The sequence below is a fragment of the Theropithecus gelada genome, chromosome 10, assembly GCF_003255815.1.
Source record: "Theropithecus gelada isolate Dixy chromosome 10, Tgel_1.0, whole genome shotgun sequence".
Taxonomy (NCBI): Eukaryota; Metazoa; Chordata; class Mammalia; order Primates; family Cercopithecidae; genus Theropithecus; species Theropithecus gelada.
Window position 1 is genome coordinate 18,994,771 of NC_037678.1, and position 15,710 is coordinate 19,010,480.

Consider the following 15,710-nt stretch of genomic DNA (forward strand, 5'->3'; position numbering starts at 1 on the left):
AAAACGTTAACTTCAAATAACCTCTCAATTTGAAATTTTTTTTTTTTTTTTTTTTTTTTTTTTTTTGAGACGGAGTCTTGCTCTGTTGCCGAGGCTGGAGAATCTCAGCTCACTGCAACTTCTGCCTCCTGGATTCAACCAATTTCTCCTGCTTCAGCCTCCCAAGTGAGGCTGAGATTACAGGCATGTGCCATCATACCCAGCTAATTTTTTAATTTTTAGTAGAGACAGGGTTTCGCTATGTTGGCTATGCTGGTCTCAAACTCCTGACCTTAAGTAATACACCCAGCCTCTCTTTTTGAGACAGGTCTCTTATCACTCAGGCTGGAGTGCAGTGATACAATTACAGCTCATTGCAGCCTGGATCTTCTGGGCTCAACCAAGTAGCCTGGACAACAGGCGTACCACCATGTCCTGTTTTTTGTTTTTGTGTTTTTTTGTTTTGAGAAAAAGTCTCCCTCTTTTTCCCAGGCTGGAGTGCAGTGGCGTAGTCTTGGCTCACTGCAACCTCTGCCTCCCAGGTTCAAGCGATTATTGTACCTCAGCCTCCCAAGTAGCTGGGGCTACAGGTGGACACCCCCCACACCTGGCTAATTTTTTGTTTGTTTGAGACAGAATATTACTCTGTTGCCCAGGCTGGAGTGCAGTGGTGTGATCTCAGCTTACTGCAACCTCCACCTCCCAGGCTCAGGCAATTCTGCCTGAGCCTCCCGAGTAGCTGGGATTACAGACATGCCAGGCTGGTCTTGAACTCCTGATCTTAAGTGGTCCACCCGCCTTGGCCTCCCAAAGTGCTGTCATTACAGGTGTGAGTCACCGTGCCCGGCCCACAGTTTTTTTTTGTTTTTTTTGTTTTTGTTTTTGTTTTTGAGACAGAGTCTCACTCTGTCGCCCAGGCTGGAGTGCAGTGGCTCCATCTCGGCTCACTGCAAGCTCCGCCTCCCAGGTTCCCGCTATTCTCCTGCCTCAGCCTCCCGAGTAGCTGGGACTACAGGCGCCTGCCACCACGCCTGGCTGATTTTTTGTATTTTTAGTAGAGACGGGGTTTCACCGTGTTAGCCAGGATGGTCTCGATCTCCTGACCTCCTGATCTGCCCGCCTCGGCCTCCCAAAGTGCTGGGATTACAGGCGTGAGCCACCGCGCCCGGCCCACAGTTTCTTATTTTTAAGCTAATACGGTTTTTCTGTTCCAGGATTCCATCCAGGACACCATATTACATTTAGTTGTTCTCTCTCTTTAGGCTCCTATTTTCCTTTAAGACTGTTACTTCTGTTAAAGTATTTTTTGATTCCCCATCAATAGGACCAAAATTAGGCTTTTCTGGATGTTTTGTGGTTGTGTTAAAGTGTTAACCTTTCCCAGGTGACTCCTAAATAAATAAGTAAAATCATTATAGAGTTCAGCAAACAACTGTAGTAGTAATTGAGAACACCTATTGGGATCCCTGTTACCTTTGGAGGTAAAGGTTTCAAACAAAACACCACTTAGAAACTTCTGTACATTAAGAATTTACACATTTAAGTGTGAAAGATTGTCTTTGAGTTAATACAAGCACATTATGGTTCTTAGTTTAGTATCTGCATGGGGTAGTAAGGGAATATGTGATAATCTTTAGTTACTTCTAAGAGTAAAAAATTGCTTTGCAGTGGTTTTTCCTGTAGCATTATGTATAAGTATTTACTATATTGCAAGGTCCTTCCTGTTTCTACTAGAAAAATTTTAAGCCCTTTTGTCCTTAGGATTTCTGTATTGTAGTAATATCTGATACCTTCATAACTACTATTGCTCCATCCTCCCTGCACCCCTCACCCCAGCCCCAAAGTTTTGCTAACCCTATAGATCTGACACCATGTTTGCTCTGCAGATGTCTCTGGACTCTCCCATAGTGTTTTTTTGTTTTTTTCTTTTTCTGAGACAGGGTCTCTCTCACCCAGGATGGAGAGCAGTGGTGGATCACAATAGCCTTGAGCTCAAGTGACCCTCCCACCTCAGCCTCCTGAGTAGCAGGGACCACACTTGATGAATTTTTTTTTTTTTTTTTGAGATGGAGTCTTGCTCGGTTACCCAGGCTAGAGTGCAGTGGTGCGATCTCAGCCCACTGCAACCTCAGCCTCCCTAAAAGTAGCTGGGATTACAGGCACCCGCTACCACACCTGGCTAAGTTTTATATTTTTAGTAGAGATGGGGTTTCACCATGTTGGCCAGGCTGGTCTCAAACTCCTGGCCTCCAGTGATCCACCTGCCTCAGCCTCCTATAGTGCTGGGATTACAGGTGTGAGCCACCGTGCCCGGCCCACTCAATGAATTTTAAAATTTGTTTTGTAGAGATGGGGTCTCCTTATATTGCCCAGGCTGATCTTGAACTCCTGGACTCAAGCAATCCTCCCACTTCAGCCTCCCAAAGTTCTGGGAGTACAGGTGTGAGCCACTGCACCCAGCTAACTCCTGTCTTTACTGGTGATTTATAGGTTGTATGTCAGTTCTTCGACAATTTTTTTCAGAATTTTGAACAGCCTCCAGATATTTCCTTATATTTGGAACTCTATTTATCTCAGTCTTCCAAAGTTTTATTCGTATTTCTATCCACTTATAAGACAGGTAATTCATAAATAAATCCTAAATAAATGCAAATGCCTGATTGATATCCTGGTCTTAAAACTAAAATATCATCTAGTCCTAAGGCATTTTCTTGTCCTGAAGAAAACATTTAGATGCTTCAGTTTTCTGTAAACACTGAGAGAATTCATGGTACGCTATACCCAGTGATTCTTGTGGGCTGAGTGAGCAAATCTGTCCCTCCATCCTCACCCCAAGATGTGGAATCAGTGATCTGAGAAGCAGTCAGTGCACATTCTCCTATTGCAAGGCCTGGGATGGGAGTGTTGTCAAAGTCATGGCATAGTGGTATGTGCTTTTTTACAAGGCAGTTGCAGCATTTTACTGGTGCTGAAAGTTTCGGAATTGCTTTTTTTTTTTTTCTTTATTATAAAAAATATTTCAAAGTATGCCAAAAGGAGGCAGTAATTTGCTGTGTATATGGGTATATATGTGTGTTAGTGTGCATGTGTGTATATATGGGTAGATATGTGTGTTAGTGTGCGTGTGTGTATCTATGGGTAGATATGTGTGTTAGTGTGCATGTGTGTATATATGTGTGTGTATACGTAAGTGCGTATATTTCCTAGCTCTACTGAAAGGGCCTTCAAGCAAATGAGGATACCCAGTTCCAAGACCTTGGTGTTTTATGCAATTCCCCACTTAAAGAAACTAGGATTTCTCAGAAATAGCTGATTCTAGGGCTGGTACAGGATGAATACAAGATAAGCCAGAACGTATGGCAGTCTTTAAAAAAAAAAAAAGATGGCATGTTGAAAAAGATACATGGGCCAGTTTGAAAAGGCACCCACTGGCAAAATCTGGGACAGTTTGAGCACCACATAATTCAGGATATTAATGAGTTATAGACCAACAGAAAAACCAGGAGTCGGCCGGGCACCATGGCTCACACCTGTAATCCCAACACTCTGGGAGGCCGAGACAGGCAGATCATTTGAGGTCAGGAGTTCCAGAGCAGTCTGGCCAACGTGGTGAAACTCCGTCTCTACTAAAAATACAAAAAACATTAGCCAGGCATGGTGGCGAATGTCTGTAGTCTTAGCTACTCAGGAGGCTGAGGTGGAAGAATTTCTTCAACGCAAGAGGCGAGGGTTGCATTGAGCCAAGATCACGCCAGTGCACTCTAGCCTGGGCGACAGAGCAAGACTCTGTCTCAAAAAAAAAAAAAAAGAAAAAAAAAAACTAGGCGTCTGTGAGTCCATACCAATAATACATAGGTATATAAACGGGAGAAAGGAGGACTTGCCTTTACAGTATGATGCCAAGTGCTGGCTGGTAAATATGGAGAGAGGGCTAGAGTAGCAAAATGAAGAGCGGTTTGGTCAAGAATCATTAATGGATGCTAACTTGAGGGGAAAACTGGAGACCAAGATATTTGGATGATTTTAAAGTGTCTCCCCACAGATTGCATGCTAAATGCAAATGGGAAAGTAGTAACTAAATAGTAGAGAAACTAGGGAAAACCTTGACCAAATGATCAAAATTAGCACCACAGATAAAGGACAGATGAACATCATGGGCATCCAGAAGTGATGGTGTAAGAAGCGCACAACACCTCTTCAGTTAGTAATCTGCCCCATGGATATTTAGTCTCAGTCTAATCATGAGAAAACATCAGACCAACTCAAAATGAATAATGTTCTTTCACAGAAAGGGACTATATTCTCTAGAAATGTCAATATCTGGCCGGGCGCGGTGGCTCACGCCTGTAATCCCAGCACTTTGGGAGGCCGAGGCGGGCGGATCACAAGGTCAGGAGATCGAGACCACGGTGAAACCCCGTCTCTACTAAAAATACAAAAAATTAGCCGGGCGCGGTGGCGGGCGCCTGTAGTCCCAGCTACTCAGGAGGCTGAGGCAGGAGAATGGCGTGAACCCGGGAGGCGGAGCTTGCAGTGAGCCGAGATCGCGCCACTGCACTCCAGCCTGGGCGACAGAGCGAGACTCCGTCTCAAAAAAAAAAAAAAAAAAAAAAAAAAGAAATGTCAATATCATAAGAGACAAAAGTTGTAGAAATGTTCTAGATTAAGGGAGACCAAAGAGAGATACAACAATCAAATATCTGATTCTAGACTGGATCCTGTGTTGGAGGGGGAAGATCAATATAAAGGATATTATTGGGTCAGTTTACAAAACTGGAATTGGGGAGGTAGATTAGAAAAAAGTATTATCGATAACTGTAGTTATAAAAAAAAACTGGCAGTTCTTCTCAACTTGAGTCTGCAGAAGTAAGTCCTTATGCCCTGAAGCATCTGTTATATGTGAGGGATTAGCCTCTCTCCTGTGCATTGGATACCGGCTAAGTACATCCCTGAGAGAAGGAGAAAATAGTCACTCAGTCATTTTCTGTAGGGCCAAATTCTCTCATGGAGCTGGATAACAGGCTGTAAAAGAATATCGTCATTCTTAGGAAATAGGCACTGAAGTATTTAGGAGTAAAGTATCATGACTTAGGCAATTTACTCTCAAGTTAGTAAAAAAAAAAAACCAAACTCGCTCATATGTGGAAGCCAAAAAACTTGACTTCATGGAGGTAGAGAATAGAATGATAGATACCAGAGTCTGGGAAAGGTATGTGGGTGGGATGGCAGAATACAAAGAGGTTGATTATATGGGTACAAACATACAGTTGAAGAAGGAATAAGTTCTAATGTTTGATAGAATAGAGTGGCTATGGTTAACAAGTGTATTGTATATTTCAAAATAGCTAGAAGAGAGGACTTTAAATGTCTCCAAAACATAGGAAGGATAAATACTTGAGGTAATGGACACCCCAGATATCCTGACTAGATCATTACACAGTTTATACATGTAACAGCATTATCACATGTACCCCATAAATATATACAAAGATCTGTATCAATTTTTTTAAATTCTGCAAAAAAAAAAAAAGTAAATGATAAATAGAGAGAAATGTTAATAGGTAAATCCAGGTACACAGTATATGGATGTTTTTTGTGTTTTTTTAGTCTTGCAACATTACATTTAAAAAAAACTATTGCCTGCCGGGCCTGGTTGCTCACACTTGTAATCCCAGCACTTTGGGAGGCCGAGGCGGGCAGATCACCTGAGGTCAGGGGTTTGAGACCAGCCTGGCTAACATGGTGAAACCCTGTCGCTACTAAAAACACAAAAATTAGCCGGGCGTGGTGGAAGGTGCCTGTAATCCCAGCCACTTGGGAGGCTGAGGCAAGAGAATTGCTTGAACCCAGGAGGCGGAGGTTGCAGTGGGCCAAGATTGTGCCACTGCACTTCATCCTGGGCTACAGAGTGAGACTCCATCTCAAAAAATAAAAATAAAAAAATTATCCCCTTGTAAATTGGCATCTAATGCATTGAAAATTGGTAAGATTAGGCAGAGGTTTTATCTAAGACTAAAGTTTCCTTGCCTTGCTGAGCATTCAGTGTTATGGACTATAACAATGTTATTGAATAGGAATTATGAGAGAATGTTTTAGCCAGAAACTGATCACTTTTAAGTTACTAGATTATTCTGCTTGAGCTTGTAAGAACCTTGATGTACTCCAGTCCTTTCTGAAATAAGGCAAGATATAAATAAGAATTGTGTGAAGTGTTTAAGATGGACACTTAGAATTATTCAGAACAGAAAGAAGTTTAAAGTGTGTGGCCTAAGAAATGTAATTCAAAATGACTATTTGATTTCTCTTTTTAGGAAGAACTCTTGGATATAAAAGAACTCCCCCATTCCAAACAGAGGCCTTCGTGCCTTTCTGAAAAATATGACAGGTATGTGTGTCATTCTAGTCCTTAACTACTTCTAGTCAATAACTTTTTGTTATACCAAACTTGGTAAATTAAGAATTGTATTGTTTTGAAGTTTTCTGGTAGAATTATGAAAGAGGATTTTCAAGAGGTAATAAGATGGGTTTCAACAACCTAGGAATGAAACTTAAATTAAAAAATGATCTCGTCAGAGTCACATAGTCAGAAAGCAGAATTAAGACTTGAACCCAACCGGGCGCGGTGGCTCACGCCTGTAATCCCAGCACTTTGGGAGGCTGAGGCGGGCAAAGCACAAGGTCAGGAGATCAAGACCATCCTGGCTAACACAGTGAAACCCTGTTTCTACTAAAAATACAAAACATTAGCCGGGCGTGGTGGCAGGCGCCTGTAGTCCCAGCTACTTGGGAGGCTGAGGCAGGAGAATGGCATGAACCTGGGAGGCGGAGCTTACAGTGAGCTGAGATCGCACCACTGCACTCCAGCCTGGGTGACAGTGCGAGACTCCGTCTTAAAAAAATAAAAAGAACAACCAAGAGTCCTCACCAGCGTCTTCTCTCTCTACCAGTGGTTTTTTGCACTGTACTTTGAGGGTACCTGCCTTAGGTATGCTGCTCAAGGGGGCTCTTAGTTTTTTTTTTTGCATTCCCACAAAAAAACTATTCAGCCATTCACATTAGCTTTATTTCCTTCAGAAGAAGGTGGCTTTGGTTTGGGAAGACTATAACTAAAAATGGTCTGAAAATCTCCTACAATAATCCTATATTGTACTACTTATGGCCACCTTAGTCATTTCTTTTTTTTTTCTTTTTTTTTTTTTTTTGAGACAGAGTCTCACTCTTTTTGCTCAGGCTGGAGTGCACTGGCGCGACCTGGGCTCACTGCAACCTCCACCTCCCAGGTTCAAGCGATTCTTCTGCCTCAGCCTCCCGAGTAGCTGGGATTACAGGCACCCGCCACCACGCCCAGCTAATGTTTTTGTATTTATAGCACCTATAGTACTATAGTGCCTATAGTCCCAGCTACTCAGGAGGCCAAAGCAGGAGGTTTGCTTGAGCCCAGGAACTTGAGGCTGCAGTGAATTATGATTGCATCACTACACTCCAGCCTGAGCAACAGAGATCCTATCTCAAAAAAAAAAAAAAAAAGTCCTATTTAACCAGGAAATTGAACATTAATATGATGTTTTATATGTTTAAAAAAATGTAGGTTAATATAAACCATCTACCTTGATATTTAAGAAATGATGGGCCGGGTGCAGTGGCTCACACCTATAATCCCAGCACTTTGGGCAGCCAAGGCAGGCGGATCACAAGGTCAGGGGTTTGAGACCAGCCTGGCCAACATAACGAAACCCCGTCTCTACTAAAAATACAAAAATGAGCTGGGTGTGGTGGCATGTGCCTGTAGTCCCAGCTACTCGGGAGGCTGAGGCAGGAGAATGGCACGAACCCGGGAGGCAGAGCTTACAGTGAGCCAAGATCGTGCCATTGCACTCCAGCCTGGGCCACAGAGCAAGACACCATCTCAAAGAAAAAAAAAAACCTTGATGTCTCAACACATTCCCTGATGAAGGTGATACTTGAATAATGGCTATTCCAATTAGTTAGGATTTTTCTTTCTTTCTTTTTTTTTTTTTTTTGAGATAGAGTTTCGCTCTTGTTGCCCAGGCTGGAGTGCAATGGCACAATCTCGGCTTACCACAGCCTCCGCCTTCAGGGTTCAAGCGATTATCCTGAGTAGTTGGGATTACAGGCACCCACCACCACACCTAGCTAATTTTTGTATTTTTAGTAGAGACGGGATTTCACCATTTTGGCCAGGCTGGTCTCGATCTGCTGACCTCAGGTGATCCACCCACCTCGGCCTCCCAAAGTGTTGGGATTAGCAGGCATGAGCCACTGCATCTGGCCTACAAAATGTATTTTAAAAAATTATCCGGGCATGGTGGCACGTGCCTGTAGTCATAACTACTCAGGAGGCTGAGGTGGGAGGATCACCTGAGCCCCGAAGTTTCAGGCTGCCGTGAGGTATAATCATGCCACTTACTGCATTCCAGCCTGGGTGACAGAACTCTGAGACCCTGTCTGAAAAAAATAAAAACAAAGTTATCCTGGGCAGACAAACAACTTTTATTTCTGAAGCAGAGACTGTGCCTGGTGATAAAAATAAGAAAGAGGAGAGAGCTGCTTCATTCTGTTTCACCTCTCTGAGAACTAAAATTTGTTGGGCTCTTAAATGCTAGATAATCCTCACCACTACCCTAGAAGGTAGGTAGTATATATTTTATTGTGAGGAGTTTGAGACTGAAAAGTTAACTCACTTATTCAAGAAATGTTCATTGGTACCTGCTATGTGATAAATACTGTGCCAGGTTCTATAAAATATTCCATGGCTTCACGGAGCATTGGTCTATGGAAGGACACAATCAAATACTTGTAAAAATTTATCATTGCAAACATCACAGGCTGCAAAGGACAAGTGTGGAGTACATTGCTAGTGTATAGCATGACCTGGTCTAATCTGGTAGTTGGGAAGTTCTTTCTGTAGAAGATGCAGCTCAGTAACTTGTCTAGGATGTTCCCAGTAGTGGTGGCAAACTAGAATTAGGGTCCAGATTTTTGGGCTCCAAAGTTTCTGCTCTGTGCACTGTACTACACACCACCCCCTCGTTACACAGAGAATAACAAAATAAAACCTAAACTACACATTTTAGGTCGTAAGAGCTGTCTGCCCTGCTTATGGAAAAACTAAGACTATGCATAGAAATTCTGGAAAAATACACATCAAATGATCCAGGTACTACTTCTGGTGAGAGAGTTAAGGGATTTTTTTTTTCTCCTTTGTGTTAATCTTCAGTAAACAACAGTTAATATTTATGGAACATCTTCTTTGTATAGTACAGGCATAGTTATTGTAATCCATGTGCACTCCAAGGTATACGGTCTGAATGTTTCAATTGTGTACAGACCATTAGTTTTCAAGAGACTACTGGTGTTGTGTGATCAACAACAAAGTATTACTGAATTAATAGATGTTTTGGTTTTCGTATTAAAAGAGGTAACAATTCTGCAGGCAGTCATGAAGCTTTATATTGGAAATGGGTTTCCGGCTGGGCGTAGTGGCTCACATCTGTAATTCCAGCACTTTGGGAAGCCAAGGCAGGCAGATTACTTGAGGTTAGGAGTTAGAGACCTGACCTGGCCAACTGGTGAAACCCCGTCTCTACTAAAAATACAAAAATTAGCAAGACGTGGTAGTGGGTACTTGTAATCCCAGCTACTGGTGAGGCTGAGGCAGAAGAATCACTTGAACCTGGGAGGCAGAGGGTGCAGTGTCATGCCACTGCACTCTATCCTGGGTGACAGAGCGAGACCCTGTCTCAAAAAAAGAGAAATGGGTTTCCATAACTTAATAGCTGAGGAGGTTTAGAAATCAGACGGCCTATATGGTTCATGGGCGCAAGTGCTAACATTTGTATTTTCTGACCTGTAGTGATGGTGTCTGGGACCCTGAGAAGTGGCATGCCTCTCTCTACCCAGCTTCAGGGCGAAGCTCGCCAGTGGAAAGTCTGAAGAAAGAGTTGGATACAGACCGGCCTTCCCTGGTGCGCAGGATAGTAGGTGAGCACACAGTCACTCAGAAGTGGGGTTAGTGATTTTGGGGACATGATTTTGGCTGCTGGTTTCATTCTTAGCTCTGAGAATTTTATGCTTTGAGGGGAAATGTCATTATCAGGAAACTGATTTATCAGTTGGATTTTTCCTAATCAGCAGGGTAAAGTCATAGTCTACTTTGTCACAGCTATTATATAGCTGTCTTCTTATAGAAGACTGTTAGGCTGTGTGCTTCCGAATTAAAAGTACTAATATTCTTTCATTGGCATGGATAACTGAGTTAGATGTGGTAGGTAGCATAAAGCTGTGCTGGAAATCTCATTATGCTTTCTCTCATACGTGAGACCAGTCCTCGGGTATGAATTAGTTCTGGCAATTCTTTTTTTTTTTTTTTGAGATGGAGTCTTGCTCTGTCACCCAGGCTGCAACCTCTGCCTCCTGGGTTCAAGCAGTTCTCTACCTCAGCCACCCAAGTAGCTGGGATTACAGGCGCCTGCCACCATGCCCGGCTAATTTTTGTATTTTTAGTAGAGATGTTCACCATCATGGCCAGGCTGGTCTTGAACTCCTAACCTCGTGATCCCCCTGCCTCGGCCTCCCAAAGTGTTGGCATTACAGGCATGAGCCACCGCGCTGAGCCTAGTTCTGGCAATTCTTAATTCATAATGGACTGTGATCTGAATACAAGGCTTTGATATGGTTTGAGACTGAAGTTAAGTCTGATCTTCCAACTTTTCTAGTTTAAAGTTTACCCCTTCAAACTAGAAACGTTGTTTAAGGGTGAAATGGAGACCAGGTAATATAAAAGCAGTCAAGGAACTTGTTGCAAGAAATCTTTTTGAGATGAGAGGACGACCTATCATAAAAACTTGGAACTAAATGAAAAAGATAGCCCAGCTCTAGTTTAAGCTGTAAGACCCTTCTACACAGTCTGTCAGTCCACTCAGCACAGTAATGTCTCTCAAATAATTTATTCTAGCAGAATCATTAAAGATATGCAGAGACTTTATTACAGTGATGAAAACTGAGAAGGAACCTAAATATCCAACAGTAGAAATGGGTCATGTAAACTTCGGTATATCCATATATAGGAATATTACATTGCATTGTCCTGTAAAACCATGTTGCAGATGTGTTTATTGGCAAATAATGTTCATGATGTACTGACTCATCGAAAACTGTCCATATTGTATCCCGTGTTTGGAAAAAACTGAGACTGTGCACAGAAATTCTGTAAAACATGCAACAGAACATTCTAGGAGCTGTTCGTGATAACAATTAAAGCAGATTTTTCTCACTTGGACTAATGTTCAGTTTCCTGGTTTTTCTAGGAAGACATTTTTTGTGTGGTGACTTGTTTGTTCTTCCTACATCAATAAATTTATTGAGATAGAATTTACAGATAGCCTGCACAAAAAGTATACCATTTGATGTCTTGACATGTGTATCCATCTGTGAAACCATTACCAAAATCAACATAAGCATTTTTATCACCCCCAGACGTTCCCTAGTATTCCTATGTGTCCTCCATTTAGCTGCGCACCCGCCCCCAACACTTTCCCCTTCCCAAGCAAGCGCTGTAAACTTTTTTTTTTTTTTTTTTTTTTTTTGAGAGAGAGAGTCTCCCTCTGTCGCCCAGGCTGGAGTACAGTGTCATGATCTCTGCTTACTGCAACCTCTGCCTCCCAGGTTAAAGCGACTGTCTTGCCTCAGCTTCCTGAGTAGATGGGATTACAGATGCACGTTCCACCACACCCAGCTAACTCCACCCGCCCCCGCCAGGATGGAGTCTTGCTCTGTCACCCAGGCTGGAGTGCAGTGGAGCAATCTTGGCTCACTACAACCTCTGCCTCCCGGGTTCAAGTGATTCTCGAGCCTCAGCCTCCCAAGTAGCTGGGATTATAGGCGTGAGCCACCACGCCCGGCTAATTTTTGTATTTTTAGTAGAGACAGGATTTCACCATGTTGGCCAGCCTGGTCTTGAACTCCTGACCTCAAGTGATCCACCCACCTTGGCCTCCCAAAGTGCTGGGATCACAGGCATGAGTCACTGTGCCTGGCCCCAATTTTTGTATTTTTAGTAGAGATAAGGTTTACCTTGTTGGCCAGGCTGGTGTCGAACTCCCAACCTCAGGTGATCCACTTGTCTTGACCTCCCAAAGTGTTGGGATTACAGGCATGAGCCATAGTGCCCAGCCTGATCTGCTTTCTATGTCTTCTTTGTTCCTATAGATTAGTTTCCATTTCCTAGAATTTTATATAAATGTAGTTACTATAGTATGTACTCCTTGTGTAGCTTTTTTCACTAAGAATAATTAAGATTCATCCATGTTGTTGAGTGTCTAGTTTATTTTCATTGCTTAATAGTATTCCATTGTATGGATTTAGCAGTTGGTCTGTTTATCTGTTGATGCACATTTGGGTTGTTTCCAGTTTTTGACTGTTATAACCAAAGCTGCAATGAATATTCATGTACAAGTCTCTGGACATATGCTTGCTTTTCTCTTGGGTAAAAAACTAGGATTAAAATGGTTGGGTTGTATAGTAGATGTATGTTTTACCTTCTGGGAAATTGCCAAACTGTTTTCCAAAGTAGTGGTACCATTTTATGTTTCCACCAGTGGTGTATGAGAGTTCCACTTGCTCCACATCCTCGTCAGCACTTGGAATGGTCAGTCTTTTCAATTTTAGCCATTCTAATAGGTGTGTAGTGGTATCACATGGTTTAATTTGCATTTCCCTAATGACTAATTATGTTGAATATCTTTTCATATGCTTATTTGCCTTCCACATAACCTCTTTGGTGAAGGGTCTGTTCAAACCATTTGTCTATTTTTTAATTGGGTTGGGTTTTTTTTTTCTTTTTTTTGAGATGTAGTCTGGCTCTTGGTACCCAGGCTACAGTGCAGTGGCGCAATCTCGGCTCACTACAACCTTCACCTCCTGGGTTTAAGTGATTCTCCTGCCTCAGCCTCCCAAGTAGCTGGGATTACAGGTGCCTGCCACCACACCTGGCTAATTTTGTATTTTTAGTAGAGATGGGGTTTCACCATGTTGTTCAGGCTAGTCTCGAACTCCTAACCTCAGGTGATCCACCCACCTCAGCCTCCCAAAGTGCTGGGATTATAGGCATGAGCCACTGGGTTGGTTTTTTTTAATTAAGAGGTTTTATGTGTTCTGAATTTAAGTCCTTTATCAGAAAAATGCTTTGAAATATTTTGTCCCAATCTGTGGCTTGTCTTTGCATTCTCTAAACAGTGTCTTTCAAAGAGTAGAAATTTTTAAATTTTGATCAAGCCCAGTCTATCAGTGTTTTTTAAATGGATCATGCTTTTGGTGTCATGCCTAAGAAAACTTTGCCTAACTCAGTGCCACAAGGATTTCCTCCTATATTTTGTTCTAGGAATTTTTAGTTTTAGGTTTTACATTTAGATCTGTGATCCATTTTGAATTAGTTTTTGTATATATCTGGTACCAAATATAGATTTTTTTTTTTTTTTTTTTTTGGTAGGGGACAGAGTCTCACTCTGTCGCCCAGGCTAGAGTACAGCAGGGTGACCTCTGCTCACTGTAACCTCTGCCTCTGGGTTCAAGCAATTCTCCTGCCTCAGCCTCCCAAGTAGCCAGGATTATAGGTACCTGCCACAATACCCGGCTAATTTTTGTAGTTTTAGTAGAGATGGGGTTTCACCATCTTGGCCAGGCTGGTCTTGAACTCCTGACCTCGTGATCCCCTGCCTTGACCTCCCAAAGTGCTGGATTATAGGCATGAGCCACCATGCCCAGCCCCAAATATAGATTTAAGTTCATTTCTTTGTCTGTGGATATCTAACCGTTCAACACCATTTTGTTGAAGAGGCACTTTTTAATCAGTTATTTTTTCAAATACTGACACCTACTGTAGTTTATTAGTTGATAAAACATTTGCTAATAATTCTTAGATAAGGATTTGGTCAAAATAAAGGCACTGCAGAGACTAATCATGGAAAATCATTTATTGTGAAGTACTTCTATTGCCGCAAAGAGAAAGGCCAATGTCTCAGCCTTATTTAAATACATAATGCACATGTTACCCTGAATCTGTTGATAGCCCAATTTTAGTGGTGATGTCTTCCAGCCATCCCTTTCCTCCCATTAGTCGTGGACATACTATCTAAAAAAGAAGAGAACACCCTTGTTGGTTTGTTTAACTTTCTCTTTCCCACATCCTTCCAGATCCACGAGAGCGTGTGAAAGAAGATGACTTAGATGTTGTTCTCAGCCCTCAGAGACGGAGCTTTGGAGGGGGCTGCCACGTGACAGCTGCTGTTAGCTCCCGGCGCTCAGGAAGTCCATTAGAGAAAGATAATGATGGGCTTCGTCTGCTTGGTGGACGTAGGATTGGCAGTGGGAGGATAATCTCTGCCCGGACCTTTGAGAAGGATCACCGTCTTAGCGATAAGGACCTGCGAGACTTGAGAGACAGAGACCGAGAGAGGGACTTCAAGGACAAGCGTTTCAGGGTTTGTCTCTTCTTTTTTTTTTTTTTTTTTTTTTTTTCCCAATTGAGACAGAGTTTCGCTCTTGTTACCCAGGCTGGAGTGCAATGGTGTGATCTCGGTTCGCCGCTGCCTCAGCCCCTCGAGTAGCTGGGATTACTGGCATGCACCACCACACCCAGCTAATTTTTTATATTTTTAGTAGAGACTGAGTTTCTCCATATTGGTCAGGCTGGTCTCAAACTCCCAAACTTAGGTGATCTGCCTGCCTCGGCCTCCCAAAGTGCTGGGATTATAGGCGTGAGCCACCACACCCCACCTGGGTTTGTCTTCTAGATTCTTCGGTAGTTCATGTGCTTGGGGACTTGGCATTCACTTCATTTATACCAGGTTACTTTGAGAACAGGCATGAACACAGCCTGCTCTTAAACCAGTCAGGGAAGAAGAGCTGGGGATGGTGATGGGCCTCAGGTATACAGCATCATATCTTCCTTTCACTATTGAACTTTACAATGAAGAACTTGACTCTTAAGTAGAAATGCCTTGACTAGAAATTTTTTAATCTTGCTTTATGTGCTTTTCCAGAGAGAGTTTGGAGATAGTAAGCGTGTCTTTGGTGAGCGTAGAAGAAATGATTCTTATACAGAAGAAGAACCAGAGTGGTTCTCTGCTGGACCCACAAGTCAGTCTGAAACCATCGAACTGACTGGCTTCGATGATAAGATACTAGAAGAAGATCACAAAGGGAGAAAAAGAACAAGGCGACGGACAGCCTCTGTGAAGGAAGGTCAGTTCAAACTTTGGGAGGGAAGTTCACTGTTTTAAAATGAGATGTAGGCCAGGCGTGGTGGCTCACACCTGTAATCCCGACACTTTGGGAGGCCGAGGCGGGCGGATCACCTGAGGTCAGGAGTTTGAGACTAGCCTGGCCAACATGGCGAAACCCCGTCTCCACTAAAAATACAAAAATTAGCGGGGTGTGGTTGCGGGCGCCTGTAGTCCAGCTACTCAGGAGACTGAGGCACAAGAATTGCTTGAAACTGGGAGGTGGAGGTTGCAGTGAGCTATCACGCCACTGCACCCCAGCCTGGGTGACAGAGCAAGACTCTGTCTCAAAAATAAATAAAATAGAGATGTGATTATCACTGGCTAATTGTACACTTAGGAATGGGCACCAGATGTATAGGAAATGGCAAGTTTTTCATGATGCATCCTGATCTTGAAACTTTCTCCTTGATTCAAGCAATTCTCCCCTGC

The 15,710-nt window shown here is 42.8% G+C and overlaps 1 protein-coding gene across 4 annotated transcripts in view; it reads left to right on the top strand.

The window, feature by feature from the left end:
• The window catches only part of EIF4ENIF1 (eukaryotic translation initiation factor 4E nuclear import factor 1), a 57,726-nt gene that overhangs the window by 12,947 nt on the left and 29,069 nt on the right, over nucleotides 1-15,710 (top strand). For 3 of the 4 annotated variants that reach the window (XM_025400061.1, XM_025400062.1, XM_025400063.1), the window contains exons 3-6: nucleotides 6,291-6,364; nucleotides 9,854-9,981; nucleotides 14,191-14,477; nucleotides 15,039-15,240. In XM_025400061.1, the coding sequence (XP_025255846.1) occupies nucleotides 6,291-6,364; nucleotides 9,854-9,981; nucleotides 14,191-14,477; nucleotides 15,039-15,240 (691 nt within the window). The remainder of the gene's footprint in view (nucleotides 1-6,290; nucleotides 6,365-9,853; nucleotides 9,982-14,190; nucleotides 14,478-15,038; nucleotides 15,241-15,710) is intronic. The other variant, XM_025400064.1, reaches the window with a different exon arrangement.